The 22,644-nt window shown below is 42.0% G+C and overlaps 1 protein-coding gene across 1 annotated transcript in view; it reads right to left on the reverse strand.

Moving 5' to 3' along the window:
* ATP13A5 (ATPase 13A5) overlaps nt 1-22,644 on the reverse strand; it is a 101,317-nt gene that overhangs the window by 42,631 nt on the left and 36,042 nt on the right. The window contains 6 exon segments of the mRNA XM_049709850.1: nt 4,417-4,422; nt 7,135-7,221; nt 10,037-10,187; nt 11,866-11,927; nt 16,138-16,329; nt 21,465-21,684. Coding sequence (XP_049565807.1) covers nt 4,417-4,422; nt 7,135-7,221; nt 10,037-10,187; nt 11,866-11,927; nt 16,138-16,329; nt 21,465-21,684 — 718 coding nt within the window.

Raw genomic sequence — 22,644 nt, forward strand, 5'->3', positions numbered from 1 at the left:
TATGCGGCTGCTTCCCACTAGCAATCTATTTTACATTTGGTAGTGTATATATGTCCATGCCACTCTCTCACTTCGTCCCAGCTTACCCTTCTCCCTCCACGTGTACTCAAATCCATTCTCTACATCTGCATCTTTATTCCTGTCCTGTCCCTAGGTTCATCAGAACCTTTTTTCTTTTCTTAGATTCCATATATATGTGTTAGCATACAGTATTTGCTTTTCTCTTTCTGACTTACTGCACTCTGAGTGACAGACTCTAGGTCCATCCACTTCACTACAAATAACTCAATTTCATTTCTTTTTATGGCTGAGTAATATTCCATTGTATATATATGCCACATCTTCTTTATCCATTCATCTGTCGATGGACACTTAGGTTGCTTCCATGTCCTGGATATTGTAAAGAGTGTTGCAATGAACATTTTTTGAATTATGGTTTTCTCAGGATATATGCCCAGTAGTGGGATAACTGGGTCATATGGTAGTTCTAGTTTTAGTTTTTTAAGGAACCTCCATACTGTTCTCCACAGTGGCTGTATCAATTTAAATTGCTACCAACAGTGTAAGAGGGTTCCCTTTTCTCCACATCCTCTCCAGCATTTATTGTTTGTCGACTTTTTGATGATAGTCATTCTGAGCAGTGTGAGGTGATACCTCCTTGTAGTTTTGACTTACCTTTCTCTAATGATTAGTGATGTTGAGCATCCTTTCATGTGTTTGTTGGAAATCTGTATATCTTCTTTGGAGAAATGTCTATTTAGGTCTTTTGCTCATTTTTGGATTAGGTTGTTTATTTTTTTTGATATTGAGCTGCATGAGCTGCTTGTATATTTTGGAGATTAATCCGTTGTCAGTTGCTTCATTTGCAAATATTTTCTCCCATTCTGAGGGTTGGCTTTTTGTTTTGTTTATGGTTTCCTTTGCTGTGCAAAAGCTTTTAAGTTTCATTAGGTCCCATTTGATTATTTTTGTTTTTATTTCCATTTCTCTAGGAGGTGGGTCAAAAAGGATCTTGTTGTGATTTATGTCAAAGAGTGTTCTTCCTATGTTTTCCCTAAGATTTTTACAGTGTCCGATCTTATAATTAGGTCTTTAATCCATTTTGAGTTTATCTTTGTGTATGGTGTTAGGAAGTGTTGTAATTTCATGATTTTACATGTAGCTGTCCAGTTTTCCCAGCACTACTTATTGAAGAGGCTGTCATTTCTCCATTGTATATTCTTGCCTCCTTTATCAAAGATAAGGTGACCATATGTGTGTGGGTTTTTCTCTGGGCTTTCTATCCTGTTCCACTCATCTATATTTCTGTTTTTGTGCCAGTACCATAGTGTCTTGATTACTGTAGCTTTGAGTATAGTCTGAAGTCAGGGAGCCTGATTCCTCCAGCTCCGTTTTTCTTTCTCAGGATTGCTTTGGCTATTTGGGGTCTTTTGTGTATCCATACAAATTGTGAAATTTTTTGTTCTAGTTCTGTGAAAAATGCCATTGGTAGTTTGATAGGAACTGCATTGAATCTGTAGATTGCTTTGGGTAGTATAGTCATTTTCATGATGTTGATTCTTCTAATCCAAGAACATGGTAAATCTCTCCATCTGTTTGTATCTTTAATTTCTTTCATCAGTGTCATAGTTTTCTGCATACAGGTCTTTTTTCTCCTTAGGTAGGCTTATTCTTAGGTATTTTATTCTTTTTGTTGCAATGGCAAATGAGAGTGTTTCCTTAATTTCTCTTTCATATTTTTCATCATTAGTGTATAGGAATGTCAGAGATTTCTGTGCATTAATTTTGTATCCTACTACTTTACCAGATTCATTGATTAGCTCTAGTAGTTTTCTGGTAGCATCTTTTGGATTCTCCATGTATAATACCATGTCATCTGCAAACAGTGAGAGTTTTACTTCTTCTTTTCTGATTTGGATTCCTTTTGCTTCTTTTTCTTCTCTGACTGCTGTGACCAAAAGTTCCAAAACTAAGTGGAATAATAATGCGGAGAGTGGGCAACCTTGTCTTGTTCCTGATCTTAGAGGAAATTGTTTCCATTTTTCACCATTGAGAACGATGTTGGCTGTGGGTTTGTCATTTATGGACTTTATTATGTTGAGGTAGCTTCCCTGTATGCCTACTTTCTGGAGAGTTTTTGTCATAAATGGGTGTTGAATTTTGTTGAAAGATTTTTCTGCATCTATTGAGATTATCATATGTTTTTCTCCTTCAGTTTGTTAATATGGTTTATCACATTGATTGATTTGTGTATATTGAAGACCTTTCATTCCTGGGATAAACCCTACTTGATCATAGTGTATGATCCTTTTAATGTACTGTTGTATTCTGTTTGCTAGTAGTTTCTTCAGGATTTTTGAATCTATGTTCATCAGTGATATTGGCCTGTAGTTTTCTTTTTATGTGGTATCTTTGTCTGTTTTTGGTATCAGGGTGATGGTGGGCTCATAGAATGAATTTGGGAGTGTTCCTCCCTCTGCTATATTTTGGAAGAGTTTGAGAAGGATAGGTGTTAGCTCTTCTCTAAGAGCTTTGTTTGATAGAATTCGCCTGTGAAGCCAACTGCTCCTGGGCTTTTGTTTGTTGGAAGATTTTTAATCACAGTGTCAATTTCAGTGCTCGTGATTGGTCTGTTTATATTTTCTATTTCTTCCTGGTTCAGCCTCAGAAGGTTGTGTTTTTTAAGAATTTGTCCATTTCTTCCAGGTTGTCCATTTTTTTGGCATATAGTTGTTTGTAGTAATCTCTCATGAACCTTTGTATATCTGCAGGGTCAGTTGTTACTTCTCCTTTTTCATTTCTAATTCTGTTGATTTGAGCCTTCTCCTTTTTTTACTTGATGAGTCTGGCTAATGGTTTATCAATTTTGTTTATCTTCTCAAAGAACAAGTTCCCATTGTTTTTGGTGTCTGCCCCGGCTTTTAGTTTTATAGATCTTTGCTATTGTTTCCTTCATTTCTTTTTCATTTATTTCTGATGTGATCTTTATGATTTCTTTCCTTCTGCTAACTTTGGGGGGTTTTTTGTTCTTCTTTCTCTAATTGCTTTAGGTGCAAGGTTAGGTTGTTTATTTGAGATGTTTGTTGTTTCTTGAAGTAGGATTGTATTGTTATAAACTTCCCTCTTAGAACTGCTTTTGCTGCATCCCATAGGTTTTGCGTCATCGTGTTTTCATTGTCATTTGTTTCTAGATTTTTTTTTATTTCCTGTTTTATTTCTTCAGGGATCTCTTGGTTATTTAGTAACATACTGTTTAGCCTCCATGTGTTTGTACTTTTTACAGTTTTTCTTTTCTTATCATTGATAACTAGTCTCATAGTTTTGTGGTTGAAAAAGGTACTTGGTACGATTCCAATTTTCTTAAATTTACCAAGGCTTGATTTGTGACCCAAGATATGACCCACCCTGGAGAATGTTCCATGAGCACTTGAGAAGAAAGTGTATTCTGTTGTTATGGATGGAATGTCCTGTATATATCAAGTCCATCTGGTTTAATGTGTCATTTAAAGCTTGTGTTTCCTTATTTATTTTCATTTTGGATGACCTGTACATTGCTGAAAGTGGTTGTTAAAGTCCCCTATTGTTATTCTGTTACTGTCAACTTCCCCTTTTATGGCTGTTAGCATTTGCCTTATGTATTGAGGTTCCCTATGTTGGATGCATAAATATTTAAAATTGTTATATCTTCTTCTTGGATTGATCCCTTGATCATTATGTAGTGTCCTTCTTTGTCTCATGTAATAGTCTTTATTTTAAAGTCTCTTTTTTTCTGATATGAGAATTGCTACTCCAGCTTTCTTTTGATTTCCATTTGCATGGAATATCTTTTTCCATCCCCTTACTTTCAGTCTGTATGTGTCCCTAGGTCTGAAGTGGGTCTCTTGTAGACAGCATATATACGGGGTCATGTTTTTGTATCCATTTAGCCAGTCTATCTTTTGTTTGGAGCATTTAATCCATTTACATTTAAGGTAATTATCTATATGTATGTTCCTATTACCATTTTCTTAATTGTTTTGAGTTTGTTTTTGTAGGTCTTTTCCTTCTCTTGCGTTTCCTGCCTAGAGAAGTTCCTTTAGCATTTGTTGTAAAACTCGTTTGGTGGTGCTGAATTCTCTTAGCTTTTGCTTGTCTGTAAAGGTTTTAATTTCTCCACCAAATCTGAATGAGGTCCTTGCTTGGTAGAGTAATCTTGGTTGTAGGTTTTTCCCTTTCATCACTTTAAATATGTCCTGCCACTCCCTTCTGGCTTGCAGAGTTTCTGCTAAAAGATCAGCTGTTAACCTCATGGGGATTCTCTTGTGTGTTATTTGTTGTTTTTCCCTTGCTGCTTTTAATATTTTTTCTTTGTATCTAATATTTGATAGTTTGATTAATATGTGTCTTGGAGTGTTTCTCCTTGGATTTAACCTGTATGGGACTCTCTGTGCTTCCTGGACTTGACTATTTCTTTTTCCATGTTAGGGAAGTTTTCAACTATAATCTCTTCAAATATTTTTTCAGACCCTTTCTTTTTCTCTTCTTCTTCTGGGACCCCTATAATTTGAATGTTGGTGTGTTTAATGTTGTCCCAGAGGTCTCTGAGACTGCCCTCAATTCTTTTTATTCTTTTTTCTTCATTCTGCTGTGTGGTAATTATTTCCACTATTTATCTTCCAGGTCACTTATCTGTTCTTCTGCTTCATTTATTCTGCTATTGATTCCTTCTAGATAATTTTTAATTTCATTTATTGTGGTGTTCATCATTGTTTGTGTGCTCTTTATTTCTTCTAGGCCCTTGTTAAGCGTTTCTTATATTTTCTCCATTCTATTTCCAAGATTTTGGATCATCTTTACTATCATTTCTCTGAATTCTTTTCAGGTAGACTTCCTATGTCCTCTTTATTTGTTTGGTCTGGTGGGTTTTTACCTTGCTTCCTCATCTGCTGCATATTTCTCTGTCTTCTCATTTTGCTTAGCTTACTGTGTTTGGGTCTCCTTTTCACAGGCTGCAGGTTCATAGTTCCCATTGTTTTTGGTGTGTGCCCCCAGTGGGTAAGGTTGGTTCAGTGGGTGGTGTAGGCTTCCTGGTGGAGGGGACTGGTGCCTGTGTTCTGGTGGATGAGGCTGGATCTTGTCTTTCTCGTGGGCAGGACCGTGTCCGGTGGTGTGTTTTGGGGTATCTGTGAAGTTAGTAATACCTTAGGTAGCCTCTCTGCTAATGGGTGGGGTCGTGTTCCTGTCTTGCTAGTTGTTTGGCTTGGGGCGTCTAGCACTGGAGGTTGCTGGCCGTTGGGTGGAGCTGGGTCTTAGCATTGAGACGGAGATCTCAGGGAGAGCTTTCGCCAATTGATATTACATGGGGCTGGGATGTCTCTGGTAGTCCAGATTCTGAACTTGGCTCTCCCACCTCAGAGGCTCAGGCCTGACACCAGGCCAGAGCACCAAGACCCTATCAGCCACATGGCTCCAAACAAAAAGGAGAAAAAAATTTAAAAAAATAATAAATAAAAAAAAATATTAAAATAAAAAAATTAAAAAGTAATAATATTTAATTAAAAGAAGAGAGCAACCAAACCAATAAACAAAACCACCAATGATAACAAGTGCTAAAAACTATACTAAGATAAACGTAAAAATCAGGAACAGGTCAGTTGCAGACTGCAAACCTTAAGTCTACAGCTGCTCCCAAAATCCACCACCTCAATTTTGGGATGATTCGTTGTCTATTCAGGTATTCCACAGATGCAGGGTACATCAAGTTGATTGTGGGGATTTAATCCGCTGCTTCTGGGGCTGCACAGAGAAATTTCCCTTTGTCTGCTTTGTCCACACAGCTCCTGGAGTTCAACTTTGGTTTTGGCCCCACCTCTTCGTGTAGGTTGCCCTCAGGCATCTGTTCCCTCCCAGACAGGATGGGGTTAAAGCAGCGGCTGATTAGGGGGCTCTGGCTTACTCAGGCCAGAGGGGAGGGAAGGGAACGGTAGTTATAATTGGAATGCAGGGTGAGCCTGTGTCAGCAGAGGCCAGCATGATGTTGGCAACAGCCTGAGGCGTGCCGCGTGCTCTCCCTGGGAAGTTGTCCCTGGATCACGGGACCCTGGCAGTAGCGGGCTGCACAGCCTCCCGGGTTGGGGAGGGTGTGTGTGGATAGTGACATGCGCTTGCACACAGGCTTCTTGGTGGTGGCAGCAGCAGCCTTAGCGTTTAATGCCTGTCTCTGGTGTCCACGCTGACAGCCACGGCTCGTGCCCTTCTCTGGAGTTGGTTTAGGCAGTGCTCTGAATCCCCTCTCCCTGCGCACCCTGAAACAATGGTCTCTTGCCTCTTAGGCAGGTCCAGACTCTCCCGGACTCCCTCCCAGCTAGCTGTGGCGCACTAGCCCCCTTCAGGCTGTGTTCACGCCGCCAACCCCAGTCTTCTCCCTGGGATTTGACCTCCGAAGCCCGAGCCTCAGCTCTCAGCCCCGCTGGCCCCGGCGGGTGAGCAGACAAGCCTCTCGGGCTGGTGAGTGCCGGTCGGCCCTGATCCTCTGTGCGGGAATCTCTCCACTTTGCCCTCTGCACCCCTGTTGCTGCGCTCTCTTCCATGGCTCCGAAGCTTCCCCCCGGCCATCCCCTGTCCCCGCCAGTGAAGGGGCTTCCTAGTGTGTGGAAACTTTTCCTCCTTCACAGCTCCCTCCCAGAGATGCAGCTCCCATCCCTATTCTTTTGTCTCTGTTTTTTTCTTTTGCCCTACCCAGGTACGTGGGGAATTTCTTGCCTTTTGGGAAATCTGAGGTCTTCTGCCAGCATTCAGTAGATGTTCTGTAGGAGTTGTTCCACATGTAGATATATTTTTGATGTATTTGTGGGGAAGAAGGTGATCTCCATGTCTTACTTCTCCGCCATCTTGAAGGTCCCTCCCAGCATGTCTAGTTTTGAAGTCATTTTATGCCTTAGCACTTAGCACAGTGCTCGAGCATACATAGGTACCTCATGAGTGTTTGTTGAATAAATTAATGGATAAATTCAGGAATGAAGGAATGAGCAAACTGACCATGGATACTGTTAGGATAAGACAAAATAATAGGAATATAAAAATATGTAAAAGACAGGGGAATTTCACCAGTTTTAAGGGGGAATATTTATATAATTTAAAAAAAGCAAATCATACCCAACTGGCTTTTGGTCCTGGTTTTATTATTATGTTGGAAACTGATATCCCAAATTTGCAGTAGTCTACATTGCAATCTTCCGTTACCTGTTTTAAAATGAAAACATTCATAAGATTCCTTAGAGAAAAATAATAAGAAAGAAATATCTCTCTAATAAATATCTAAATAGCACTTTAATCTCTTCAAAACCCTTTTCATGTATTTTCTCTTGTAGGCCAATTATCTTAATACCATCATTGTCAAATTTCTGTTGTGTTGATTTATATTAAGGACCTTATTGTAAAATGTCAAAAAGCCAGAATTATTGTGACTACATTTTAAGTAGTAATTGGTGGAGGAAGTGCTAACTACAGCCCATTGGCTCTTCCTAAAAGGCATGTCTTGTAAATGGATGAGGGTTGAAGTGGAGATCTACTCTCCAATATACCTGAGCACACTAGCTCTCAGATGACAGAGGGTTGAGTCTTGAGATAAACACGATACTATTTCTTATGCTCTATCTATGCTACTAGCTTAATTCATTAGCTAGAGAGTTACAAGTTAGCTGCTAGCAAATTAGAAAGCATATTTGAAAATAATTTGTATTCTTTGGGTGTTACAACAGTATAAGTTATACCATCTGAGAAACCAATGTTAAGCTAAAATATGGTAAAGGCAGTCAGATATATAAATAGCACAAGTCAGAAAATAGGAGACAACATCTGGTTTCCGCTCTATCACTTACTTGTTCAACCTTGGGGATATCACTTCATTTCTGCAGATCTCAATTTCTTCTGAAAAATATCATGACATCCCTTCTAGTGCTAATATTCTTAGAGTCTGTAAGGACATTTTCCCTCCCCGTTACGCTTAGTGAAAGGAACTACCAAAAGATATTTAACTAGAGACTCTTTCTCATCCAGCTTTAAACTCAATGAACAATTTGCACTTTCTTTGCTTGGGGTGGATATAACTGGTCTTAAAGACAGTACTTACAGACCTAATACTATAGATTTATGTCCTCACATAAGACCCCAACTTGTATGTCATTTGTACAAAGAGATCAAGCCTCCTCCATTGGAGAAGGGGGCACTGTTAGAACCAGGATCAAAGTCACATACAGCAATAATGACCATGTGCAACTCCTCACTGTGTCAGCACCAATGATGCTGGTAAGGACCTTGCTTATAAAAATTACACTGATTCCTCTCCATTAAGATCCAGAAAAGTGATTTTAGTCTTGCCCTTATATTGTGAATAAAAATATTTCCTGCCATATCAGCAAACAAAGGACATTGGAACCATCAAGCCAGCACATTACAGCTGCCTAGATGGTGAGCCCTCAGGGAACTCGGGATAGAAATAGGATGCCTGCCATCTAGCATTCAGCCTCTGCAGGCACCCCTGACAGTGCACCCTGAGGAGACTCAGGATGAGAAAACACAGGATGCTGGCCCCAGAGAGCTGAGGTGCATATCAAAGGAATGATTTCAGTGAGCCCAGACTCTTGCATTTTCCCATACATAGAAAAGTGCTGAATTCCTTAACTTGAGATATCTTGTTGCCTTTAATTAACAGTAATCTTTTGATTTGACTACCTGGTCTTTGTTGCAAAAACTCCTACGTATCCTGGCTCCCTCTCCCCGCCCAACTTGCCTCTTGTAGTCCGTCAGAATTATCTGAGATGCTGTGCCCTGGGCTTAAGTCCTCAGTTTTGTCTGCCACATAAAATATAACTCTCGACTTTTAGGTTGTGAATTTTTTTTCAGACGACAATATCAAGCATTTCTCCACAGCAAATGCTCTCTTTTGAATTTACTGATACCAGAAATTTCCCTGTTTACCAGGTTTGGCCTTTTATTACTTTGGCCTCTAGAAAGCTACAATTTTCCTACAATAAATCTTTGAGTTAGCCTCTTTGTGAGGTGTTCTCCATGTCTGTACAGTCATCTGTTTTCATTCCTTTACAACTCTGTTTAAATGCTGTCCTGTATTTTGTGTGTCACTATAAGTAGCTTTAGAACATTTTTTTGGAGGGCAGAACAATGTAGTTAATTAACTAACTAATGAATGAATGAATACTCTCCATGGTTTGGGCACTTTACAATGCATGCCGCCCCTTCAGGCTCACAGTCTCAACGTGCTCCTGACTGAGGCATTATTATCCAAATGCGCAGATGAGGTCATGACTCAGAAGCTTGTTCTGGATTTGGGGTCTTGCATCTAGAGAGTGGCGGAATCAAGAGGTTTTCCCACTGTGTCATGACAGTCACCAGGGGGGAGTCTTATAACCTTCAGCTGTCACCTACATTCACCTCAGGAAACCGAACCCATTGGATTGAGGGACCTCCATTCTGGTTTTGAGACCTATACTGTCTAGTACAGTAGCTACGAGCCACTTGTGGCTATTTAAATTTAAATTAGTTAAAATAAATAAAATTTAAAATCCACCTCCTTAGATGCATACCCACAGTTCATGTGTTCAATAGCCAGCATGGCTAGTGGCTACTGCATTAACGGTACTGCTTTAGACTAGTGTTTTTCCAAGAGTGTTTTGTACCATGTTTTGGCCTGTCAAGGTTTTCTGTGGTGAAATAGGTTTAGTAAATGTTGCGTATTATATTCCCTCTTGAATATTCACAATGCACCACACTATATTAAAGAAATCCTAAAGAAATCAACTTAACTTTGTTTGAACAGCAGTTCTCAAATTTATTTGATCATGGAACCCTAGCTCATGTTGCACTAGTTAATAGAGTCTTGGAGCAGGGACTGGGAAATTCAGGTAGGATCAGACCCTCATTCACATATTGTTATGAATCTTCTCTGGGTTTCAACCAAAGTTAGAAATGCCTTGGAACTCCTGGTAAGTATTTCTTCCAGTTTTCCTCATTCAGTAGAGCCAAGAAATAATCACCTTACTCAAGCTGTGACCTCAAACATTTTGAGGTCCAGTGGATCTCCCTGGATGGTCCTGTCGAGAAGGATCAGAGAGTGGCAGCTGGCCATGGCCACACACAGTGGGCCCCAGGGCAGAGCCTTGCCCGAGGCAAAGCTGTGGACTTCCTGGAAACTGGTAGAGAAGATCATTAGTAAGTTAAGATCTTCAACAAAATCATTTTGCACACCCTGACCCTTAAAATCTTATTAACATAAGCTTCAATAATACCTAACCCCTATGCTCAAAAGCTTCAATAGCTCCCCATGCCCTGTACGATAAATTCCGAGTAGAGTACTTGGGTATAATCACAGGGGCTTTTGTCAGGTTGCCTGCCGCCAGCCCACAAGGTGGCAGTGTTGCAGGAAGGCACATTGTGGGAAGGCTCAGAGCTGACATCTGTGAACTGCAAAGTTGCTTCTGCAAAGCCACCCAACCCAGGCAAGAAGTCTCCAGGCCAATGGGGTAGCAGGAATGGAAAGGAAGCCTGCCTGCTGGCTCCTTTCTTCTTCAAGTAAAAGCAGGCATGGGCTCAAATAGTTCTCACTAATTGGCCCTTTGGCCTTCGCCTGTATTTGACAGCAGACTGGCTTGCCTTACCTTCTCTCCTCCCATCTTAGAGCTGAATAATAATTGTTTCTAGTGGTTTCTACTTCCCCCAAACTTTCAGAGTACCAGTGGCAAGGGAGGGAGAGAAGGAGTGGAAACTGCAAACATCCCTTTCCCCTTTCACTGCTCTGGCCAGTAGAGGCCCTACCTGTCTGGACAAAGGCCTGGCCTGGGCATCGGAGCAGCCAGAAGCAGAGACACATGAATAGGGCTAGAACCCAGGTATCTTCTGCAACGTCACACTGCCTGACTGCTGTTCTCTTGTGCCAGTGCTGAACCCAGTCCCGTCACCATCCTGGAGAACGCCTGCATGACTCCTTCAATAACAGGAGCCTCAGCCAGAGTTTGGAGCCCAGGTGGGGTACCCAGAGCTTAAGAGCAGAGGTATCTCCACTCTGACTGAGAAGGCAGGTCCCAGCCCTGCAAGAAACGGAGCTCGGGGGCACTCTGTGAAGATGGGCAGTCTCTCCTGTCTCTAGCTCTGTTCTAGGGTAGTGTCTATGTGATTGCCCTCTCCGCTCCCGAGTGCCAGTTTTTAAACCATGTCTGTAAAAATTCTAGCCATTCCCCCTTCAAAACCTATCTCAAATGCTGTCTCCTTCAGGTGGTATTCCTTGATCCATTCATTTTCAAAATGAATTCCTACCTTTTATCCACTATGTTATTATAAAAATCAGAAATGTGGTTTTTTGTCTTTTTTATCAAGCAATCTTTATTATGTCTTCTTCTGTATCGTGATATCTGTACCTTAATCATAATTCTTTTCCTGGCCTGTGTAGTACATTGAAGGTGGGTGCATTTGCAACTTTTATCCAACTAGAGTGTGAACTCCATGATGGGGGGAGATGGAGGTTTTCCTTTCTGGATTTCCTACCTCACAAGCCACCCAGGAAGTCTGTGTGGTTTTTAATTAAGCATAGTCCTGATTTCACTCTTTGCTTTTTTGTTTTATTCATTCAACTACCTAATCATCCACTTTATTCTATTCCAGTTTTCATGTGGAGTTTGAAGACCTGCTTTCCCCGTCTGATTCTGAACTTAGAACTCATTTAATTTAGCACGTTAGACTAATGGGGAGCTGGTACCAGCCAATTATTATGTATATTTTTATGTGAGATTCATCCCTCAACACAAGAAGGATGAATTGAAGTGTCACCTGGGTAGCCCCACCAATCACACACTCCATCTTCGTTAAAGGGCCTACCAGTTGTCAGCAGTAGGAACAGTCCCCCAGAGGTCCAGTCCATCTTCTGTAAGAGTGCCAGTCTACAAGATAATTAGCAGAATTTAGCAGAAGATTTAGAGCTTTTAATTATATCATGATTTACACAAAACTCAAGCTCCTAAGAAATTACAGTATATTTAGTTGTCCCGAGCCCTTTTATTTAACATTACATGTGTTTATTTGATTAAAATTTTTTTCATTATTGTGTTTATCCATAGTAAATGTGATACTCAGTTTTCCATTAGCTTTCTTTTTCCTTCCAAGACAGATTTTTAAAAATTTGTATTCTCCATTTGTTCAAAGATTCCTTTTTAAATTAAATTTTATATTTTATTTTTAGTGAAGTATAGCTGATGTAAAATATTCTATAAGTTACATATGTATAATATAGTAATTCACAATTTTTAAAGGTTATACTCCATTTATACTAATTATAAAATATTGGCCAAGCCCTTATCGGTAAACATCAAATTTTAAGTCAGAGAAGAGCGCCTGAAAGAAAGATTCAGCATGTGACAAATGATTCCCAAAAGACGGTGTTGAAAATTAGGTGAGTCTAGTCATTAAATAGTACAAAATGCAAGTGTTTTGTTTTTGTTTGTTTATTGTTGTGACCGTTGCTGTTGCTGAATGAGAGAGGTTTAGTGGATAGAAATCCAACAAGAACCAGCTTGAGTTTGACTTTTCAGTTGGCACCTGCTGTCTTTCTAAACCAGAGCTCAGAATTTTTTTCTTTCTTTGCAAGACTATTTAGTTCCCAGTCTGCCATCTGGTTCACAGCTATCTTCCTAAAAATATGGGAGACATGGTGACTGTCCAGATTGATAATGAAATGTTGATAAAGCGCTTTAAGGCTACAGAGGGAAGTAAAGTGCTAATAATAAATATTAATTAATGCCCAGGAATGGGTTTTACTGTTAGATTAAGAGGAAAATGGTTGAGAGAGTTGATTTGCTGTACTACGTGAAAGTATTTGACAGATAATGTAACAGAGAAAGCAAAATGGAACTGAGTACTATCACAGCACTTTTAATTTGCTCATTGCTTCACAGTCAGTTATTAACTACAAACCCCGGTGTCTTTACTCAGTAGGCCAATTGCATTAGGCCTGCTCAACACCCAGTCAGAGTAAGGAAGTGGTTACCGCTGCCTCAGCACTGTCAAGGCCAAGCAGAGCACTGCCAAGCACTAGGGAATATCCTCTTCAACACTGACACCCAGGTCTCTTACACTATTTTTCTTGAAGGTCATCTCAGTATAAGACACTGGAGTTTCTAGTTTTCTATCAAATGGTATCTTTTATCATTACAGCATATAGCATTAGCGTCATGCTTTACAGTGAAGTGCTTACAATGTTTTCACTTCTTACAACTGAGTAAATAGGGTAGAGACATTCTCAGCTTAGGGGTCAAATGAGCAGCCCCAGGGTCTAGGGGCCCGTAGGTTGGAGAGAAAGAACCGGAATCCAGCCCATCTGGAGACTTCCACCAGATGACAAATGTTAAATGAATTCTGCAAAGCATGTGGAGAGACAAAGTCCGTACTGGGCTTCTGGATTAAAGAAGTAAGGAATGTTTGTTTCATTAATTCATTTGGACTTCGTGGAGAGCTAACGTGCCTTTGTGTAAGTTATTCCTTCAAGAACAAAAACCGCAAAACAAAACAAAACAACAAATAAAACACTATCTGCTTCATTTCCCTCCTGTATTTTATAAGGACCCCAACATGTGTGTTTAGATTCCAAATGCTCTTGAGTGGTTCCATTTCAAAAACAGTTAGCAACTTAATTCAAACTGAAATGTTTTTCTGATGATTAGATTATGTTTTAAACATCAATATCTTGAACATGAAAACAGAGATGATACTGCAGCAAAACAGATATGGGACCATGTTATTTCTCTATGTGAAAATGACCCTTATACAATAAAACTAGCCATAAATGGAAAAAAAAATCTAAATTATAGTTGCTGTTTTAAAGGGAATAAGATAGAAAAAGAAAACTTAGCATACATACTAGCCCAGGCTTGGGCTGAATTGAATAGAAAAGGAAGAGAGAACTTGCTTTAAGGAACTTATAACAAACCAACGTAAACTAGAAATATATGGGAAAAAATGTACTCAGAAGCCCAGTGGTGAATATCTTCTAAGTTGAAATAACACTAGATGGAAATTCAATTAATTGTGGAGGGCTTTATTTCACCATCATGTTGGCAGAGTTTTATAATATTAAAGCTAGAAAGAAACAGAGGTCATTGTAGTTCAACCTTCTTATCTTAAAAAGTCACATGGAAACTTAGTATCAAATTCAGGATTAGTTTCTCATTTTGCCCATTCCCAACCAAGAGTCCTTTGCACAATAAGATGACATACGGAGTTTGGACACATCGTCTGTTGAGCATCCCTAAGACAGCCTAGCAAAGGAGCACATGAGGTTGTGAAGGGAAAAGCTTTCTACGGGACGGAAACACCTCTGAAAAAATTAGCGTTAGAAAGAGATAAGTAATGAACGCATTTTCTAAATCTCCCTCCTATATTCAGACACTGGGGAGGCTGCTGGGTAAGTAACAGGAATCCCTATTGGGGGCTGTTCTTTGGCCCTGCATCTAAAAGGAAGCTACTGTTAAGTTAACCTCACAGGACCTTCTTTGTCAAAGGAAACTAGAAAAGAATAGAATTGAACTAATGTAAGAGCTATGCCACTTCCACCTGGGGACCGTCTCTCCAGCCTGTATTCTGCTGTCTATTCCCACCCTCCTTGTCTAGGACTAGAAGCCATCTCTTCCATTGTGCCACGGTAGCCTCCTGACTCAGTCTTAGCTCCCTTTCATCCTTTCTCACCAATTCCCCATATGGAATAAATAAAACATGCCTATAGAGATATCACCATCTTCCTAAAAAATGAGAAGGGCTCCCATTCTCCTCCACCACCAGGCCCCACTCCTTAGCTTAGCACATCATGCCCTGAGCAATTGGGTTCCTCCACTCCAGCTGCATCCCCAAAACACAGCCACGTTCTCGCCACCCAGGGTCCTGCCCCCCGCCTGCTGCAGCTCTGGCATCCCTGTGCTGCTGGGCTACTCACCATGGGGCCCATTCTGTCTGACAACCAAAGCCACAGCTCAGAGGTGACCTCCCACCCGTGACAGGTAACTGCCCACCAATGCTTGGCTCACACCCTCCTCAGCACGCATTTCACTGCATTTTCATCGTCTATCCCTTTTACCTGCTTCCTCAGCTATACATGAGCTTCTCAAGAGCTCATCTCATTAACGGCACTCTCTGCCAATGAGGGTTAACGAAAAAGTGGCAAGGCCTTGATCAATTATTCTCATACAAATGAACCGAAGACACGGAGGGACCAGGCCAGGTGCCCTGCCTTCGAGTGGGTAAACCTGCTACCCGAGCCGAGGCGGCTGATGCTACAGCCCCACCAGGTCCCCCGTGGGAGAGCCATGGAGAGGGGTCCTGGGGCCTGTCCGATAACAGCTGTCCCCTCCTCTGGACATACTCCCCTTCTGCCACCTTTCCAGGCTCTAAGCACAGGCAACCTGCCCCAGTCCTGAGTCTTGACACCCTGCGAAGCAAAGGAGAAAAGAGGGGCCGGAGTGGGTAAACACGGGTGGCAGCTCCCTCCCTCCCTTTCCTAAAAAGAAGCAGCGGAGGAGAAAGGAATATGCTCGCTTAAGCTCTGGACAAAGAACTTCGGGGAACAGAAATGTTCCTCACGGGCTTCCCTGGTGGCGCAGTGGTTGAGAGTCCGCCTGCTGATGCAGAGGACACGGGTTCGTGCCCCGGTCCCACAGGCCGCGGAGCGGCCGGGCCCGTGAGCCATGGCCGCTGAGCCTGCGCGTCCGGAGCCTGTGCTCCGCAACGGGAGAGGCCACGACAGTGAGAGGCCCGCGTACCGCAAAAAAAAAAAAAAAAAAAAGAAAGAAATGTTCCTCATAAGTTTTGCCTGAAAAAATGTAGTCAATCAGAAAAGTTATTACAGTAAGAGACGGTTTTGAATCCCAAAACAGGCACGAAAATATTAAATTTGACAGGGAAGAAATTCATGATGTGATGGCTAAACCACTTCCTCAGGACTCAGGAAAGCGGGCTTCTAGAATGTGATCTCACACTAGCTCCCTGTGTGACCTTCATGACCTCCGTGTTCCCATCTGTCCCACGAGGGTGCCGGGGTAGACAGGCTTCCCAGCTTGGCTGTGTCTAGAGATCTTTAACCTCCAACCTGGAAAGTTTAGCTCCTACTTTGTCAAAGCACACGAGGTTGATTTGCCTGCACACATTGATTCTCTGTGGGGAGACCCAGAAGCTTTTCTTCTTCTTCAGCCTCCTTTGTGCATACACGATGCCTGTGGTCAGGGAGGGCGGCTGGCAGCACAGGAGGGACAGCATGGAGAGGAGGGGCAGGGCCGTGGTTGCAGTATCTTTTGGAGAGACCTGGGGAGGGGAGGGGCATACAGGTTGGCCTGGCAGAGAGGGCCAGAACCCTTCCTGGCACCATCTCCTGCTGCACCACTGGGGTTCTAGAAGCTCAGAATAAGCTTCAGTCTTGGTGGGACTGATTGTTCTCTTGGTTGTGCCTGAGGAATCAACTAATTGTCTTCCACCGCAAAACAAAGGAGACCCCGGATCACCACCTCACGTCTTACTGTCCTTGACCCTGCTTCTCTCCACTGAGCTTTCCCTCCGACCAGAGTGCCACCCCTTCTCTGCTCATCAGATGTCCTCACAGCCTCTGGACTTCTGGGCACTGGGCCTAGTCTTGAGTTGTAACATGTCACACATGGCTTGACTGTAGGCTTATGACTCTCCCTCCCCCACTAGCCTACAAACTCCTTGGGCGCAGAAGCCGTGCCTTCTTTATCCTTGAAGTCACCTTGGAATTCATCTTACTCATCTCCAGATGCAGAGCCTAGCACAGTTCTGACAGAGAGGAGGTGCTCAGCACACACACTGAATGCGTGGTGACCTGATGAAAACTAAGACCAAGACTCTGCCAACTTCTCAGCGTATATCAACTGCTCTGGGGAAGCCAATAATAAAGATAGCTTGTTCTCCCTGGACACACACGCTGGGACAGGCACTGTGTACATACACTATTTAGTTACCTCTCACAACCATCTTGTGACGTAAATACTGTTATTTCCTCCATTTAATGGTAGAGGCAACGGAGACTTAAAAAATTAAACAGCTTTCCCAAGGCCGCATGCTGGTTAAATGGTGAGGATGTAGACCCTCGTCTATTCAACTCGAGAGCACACATGTGTGACTGGCATGTCATATTATCAAGCCAGGTCTCACGGAGTCAGGATTCCAGGCAAATCTACCGAGGCTCACAGGACTAATAACGGCGGGGCCAAGATCAAATCATAGGTTACTTAATGTTCCCATGCTCTGTTGATTAAGGGCTTTCCCTCTACAACCTTGCCTAGGTTTTCATGACATTACTGTAATTTTAGCCATAAAGTTCTCTTTTCAGTATCGGAAACACAGATTCAAGTTCAGTAGCAATGGCTACTAGATACATCTTTGGGCCAATTCTAGTTTATTGCAAAATCCATCATTCCCTGATTTTCCCAATTCCAGCCACAGAGGAGCTTTAACCCTGAGGACTCATCCCTGCCTAATGCTGAGCCAGTGCAGATAGAGGCATCCAACAGGTCCACAGGTTCTGACCTACAAGAAGATGGGGTGTGCAATGAGTACACTGCTTTGGTGTGTATTGGATGTTGAGTCCTGCCCAAGAAACCTTCATACCCAATCCACTGCCAGGGCTTCCTGGTCCATAGGAGAGGGCTTTTTGCTGGTTTTCCTGCTCGGTTCTCCTGCTCTCCAGATGAAACTGGCACACTGCCTCAAATTCCAGCCCCACTGGCTTCGACATTCTGCCTCCCTCTTTCCAAGCTCCATTCTCCCATTGCCAACGTTCCCTGGCCTCCTCTGCCCTCCCTTCCCCTAGAAATGCTCCCTGGGAGCTAATTTCAGATTGAAATGACTGTGCAGAGCTCAAGTTTGAGCATGAACATTGCCTAGAAATTCTTGTGACTGTCTTTGCCTCTCCCCCACTCAACACACAAACATTTCTATGCCATCGCTGAGCATTGTAAGGAGGCCACCCAACCCCAGTTTCATACCTGTGTTTGGATCCTTTTATTCACAATGTTTTAGTCTCCCCTATAAGCCCACAGTGCTAAGATCCCAGCATATCTTACAGAAAAGACCGCACGGCTCATAACAGAATCAGAATCTCAGCACCAGAAAGGACCTCAGAGGTCACTTATCACAACGCTTTCCTCTACAGCCATGACAACTTTTCAGAGAGACATCCAAATGAAACCGGACATCGTGAAGCTTAAAGAGGGAAGTGGAGATCCATTCAGTACACAGCTCTGTAAAAGTAGACATTTAATTTCATCTCAGAACCTAACAAGAACACAGGGCAACTCATTGACTGTATGGTATGTTGGGTATTCCCTGGACGATGTACACACTCACATACTTCAACACTCTCAAATAGTCTAAACTTCTAGGCATGGCATTCGAGATCCCCTGCAGTCTGATCTAATCATACTTGCTAGACTTATCTTTAAATTGCTTTCTTGTTCCAGAAACCCTGTGTGCTTTTTCTTCCTTTGCATTTTGCTTACTCAAATTAGTATATTCTTCCTGCTTTCTGATCTGATTGACTGAATATTCCCCATCCTATCAGGCTTGAGAAACATGTATTTTCTCTGAAGCTATTTGGCCTTGGATATCACAAATGCCACACATGCAGTAACCTCTTTCTCCCATCCAAGTGGTGAAAGGAGCCGTGAACTTTGCAGCTTTTGATAGCTGCACCTTTCAATATAATTTCCACTAATCACATGTGGCTATTTAAATTTAAATTAATTAAAAAGAAATAAAACTGAAAATTCATTTCCTCAATTACACCAAGCACACTTCAAGTGCTCAATGAATGCATAGTTAAGGACTACCAAGTTGGACAGTGTAGATATATAGAATATTTTCATCATCCTAAAAAGCTCTATTGGATGCCATTGATTCAGAATGATGGGACTTAGAGGAAACCCTTTTGAGTTAGGTTAAGCTCCTTGAGAAAGCTATGCTATTAAAAAGGCTTACCGGGCTTCCCTGGTGGCGCAGTGGTTGAGAGTCCACCTGCCGATGCAGGGGACACGGGTTCGTGCCCCGGTCCGGGAAGATCCCACATGCCGCGGAGCGGCTGGGCCCGTGAGCCATGGCCGCTGATCCTGCGCGTCCGGAGCCTGTGCTCCGCGACGGGAGAGGGCACAACAGTGAGAGGCCCGCGTACTGCAAAAAAAAAAAAAAAAAAGAAGTGAGTGAGAGAGAGGAAGAAAGGGAAAAAGGAAGAGAGGAAAAGATCTGATCTATCCACTGATTATAAGCTTGTCTGACAGGATATAAATGTGAAATAACCACTTAGGGAAATTCCTGTGTGTCCAACTCAGATCGCTACATACTTCTGTACATACTATTCAAATAGATCATTAACTCTAATGAGTAGAGGGAGAAGGGAGGGATTGTGGCAGAGTGAATGCTATCCCTCTCCCTCATAATTTTCCCCAAGAGAATGAGGAGCAGTAGTTTCAAGCATAGGCTCTGGGGACAATATGCCTGGGTTTAGGTGTTTTATTTTCTTCATAGAACTTATAGCTGTTGGAAACTTACCTACTTTCCTGTTTTCTGTTCTCCCACTAGCGTGTCAACTCCATGTGGGCAGAAATCTGCCTTGTTCACAGTTGTATCCCCAGCACCTAGTAGAGCGTCTGCTCCATAGTAGGGGCTAATAAACATTTGTCGACTGAATGAATAAACAAATGAATTCAAATCTCAGCTCCACCACTTTTAAGTTGTGTGAGCTTAGGCAAATAAATTACCCTCTCTGGACCTCAGATTCTCCCACTTCATAGAGTTGTAGCTTGAATGAAATAGCATATGTAAAATGCTAGCAAAGTGCCTCGTACATATACATATGAGAACTAAGAAAAATTAGCTAGCGCTACCAAGACAAAATTGCCCCTCAGTAAGGCAATAAGGTATTCCCTTATGCCTCTTGACCCCTCCGTGAGGAGCTAAATCTTGAAGGGGATCACTGTCTCGGGAGGCAGAAATAAAGGACAGAGGACTAGCTTTTGAGTTTCAAAAGTCATTCATAAATTTGATAATGGATTTTAGCGACCACCTGAGAGTGAGAACAAAGCTTTTCTGTTCACCATGCCTTTCCTCTACTACTTTCCTAACCAAACCAAACCAAACCAAACCAAACAAAACCCTGGACCGGGAGTTGGAAGAAACCCTAAAGGAAACTTAGATATCGTGTGTCTTTGAGAGAAGGGGCCTAGACGAAATTAGGATATGGAAACATTCTAGAAGTGTGTAGAAACCGAGAGCAACTTCACCTGGGTCTGCCTCCTTTTCCAGGTAGATAGGCCCCGGATGCTTCCCAAGGGCCACGTGGTGTGAGGCAACAGAAAGAGGAGTGAGCCCCAGACCAGATGCCCCTCCGCAGTGCCTTATGCAACTTCTGTAGCCAGACCAGAGTCGAGAGGTCCTGCTAATTGATGGGGACACCTGACTTGTACCAGATACTTCGTACCGCGTACTTTCAAGGGTGGCCAGAATTTGGAGCCAAAATAAAAATGAAGTGTAAAATAAAGTTGTTTCTTGCACAGCCGAGCTCATGACAATAGGATGAGGTTATGAAGATGAGGAGGAAAGATCCCACACTGGGTATGTGCTATGAATGGGAATAACCAGGAGAGAGGAAAAGGTGATGAGACACAAAGGCAGTGGCTGAACCCACCCTCAAATCATCGTCCTCACGCCTACGGTCCCTCATGTCTGAAAGCCAATGTCACCTCCAGCTCTGACTTTTTTCTCACTAACTGAGCAACCCTGGTCTCTCTTCACCTCAGTTTCCTTATCTGTAGATGGGGTATTATAATAGTTCCTAGTCTAATTTGTTTTATGTTACAATGAAGTGAGGTATAAAAGTTGCTTCTAAAAATATAAATTGCTATAGAGATGTTAGGAGTATCTGCTATTCTTCCTACATAAAGACAGACTTCTGTATATGCAAAGGACTACTTTTGCACATGGGGAACTACCTGAGTCACACTTGTGGACACATGCCCAGAAATACAGTTGTAGTTTCAGGAATCTAACCCTAACTTGATTGCTCAATCAGGATCCTTTCCACAAATACATACGTGAGCGAGAGGATCTAGGCAGGATGTGTAAGAAAGTATTCAGAGCATGTTGGCACTTAGATCTATTTCAAGAAGTTAAAGAGAAAGAAATAGATGTATTTCCATTTTATGTGTCTGTTTCTAAAATTGACTTGATCAGTACTTAGGTTACATATATATAAATGCTGGTGACTTTATGTTTCCTGAAATAGACCCTCAGAAAGACCACTGACCATTTGAGGTCATTTTAGGTCAACTTTGCACATCTGTTAAAAGGTGGTATTTTTACCGTTCCTACTTCTCTGAGACACTGAGTTTTCATGAGAATCAGGACAAGAACGGTCGCCCAGGTCAGCAGACCCAGGGCAGTAAACCCTGCTGTGTGTCCTCCCCTGTTTTCTCACTGCCATGCTCTGTGTCACCGTGAGGGGTGCTGTTCTTGGTTGGCACGCTGCTGGGAATACGAGACAATTGCTGCCTCTGAGTGAAGAGCACAGTTTTCTCGGGTTTGAGGTTTATACTTAGGGTACGATGGCAGCATTCTGGATGAAAGATATGATCAGTATGCAAATTCTCATCACTGCCATTACAAGGCAGTTAGATTTTAACACATTAAAGGGGTATTTTGTAATTATACTGAACATATTTATGTTTACTACATTTTCCTATCTCAATTTTAATTTAAGCAGACCCATTTTTTCATGTGCAATCTACTTGTGTTGAACAATTTAGGAATAGAGAATGCCTCTCTTTATGTTCAGGTGATGTTAAAAAAGTTTTGTGCGTGTGTGGGTTTTTTTTTTTTCCTGTCTTTACACCGTTTGGAAACAGAAAAATGCAATAATCTGCAAGCAGAGTAGGCCAATACTTTCTATTTCTGTGGTGTCATATAGTTACTCCTTCTCTCATTAAGATGCTCTGTGTATTTTCTTTTTCGCCTGAAGAATATTTTATAAATAGTGCCTTACTAATTACCCAAATTCAAATGGACTGTACAGAGTATAAATGAGGACAAGGATAGTTCAAACCGTAACTAGAAAACCAGTTTTCTGCTCAGTGAGATCAACTGGAAACATGATTCTAGAGAACGGAACTATTTTATTGCCTTTCTGGAATGTTCAACTCAATCTCCTTCCCACTGAAAGCTGGGGCTTGGTTTTCCATCTACAGAGTACAGGGCTGGATAAAATCTCTGCTTCCTGCCAATTGTGAGGTGATGGTTTTAGGCTGTGTTTTGTTTGTACAGGAGTATAAATTATCCGTATATTTATGAAGAGACTGTGCATCAAACAGTATGATGTTCTGACACTCCTCTGAACTCAGAGCACCCTATTCATCCCACCCATCAGGCAATTAACTGATCCCATGTTGTAGAAGTCTTTTCTTCTAGTTTCGTGTGTCTTGATTCCTATATGCTTAAACATTTCCTGTTTGCATATATGGTTTCCATCTGCATGAATAGTCTGGGTGTGTCTTCCTCATCTATCTCTCAATACCTTAGCCTTGGTATAAAGCAGGTAAGTGTACACTGAACTACTTT

The sequence above is a fragment of the Orcinus orca genome, chromosome 5 (assembly GCF_937001465.1).
Source record: "Orcinus orca chromosome 5, mOrcOrc1.1, whole genome shotgun sequence".
Lineage (NCBI taxonomy): Eukaryota > Metazoa > Chordata > Mammalia > Artiodactyla > Delphinidae > Orcinus > Orcinus orca.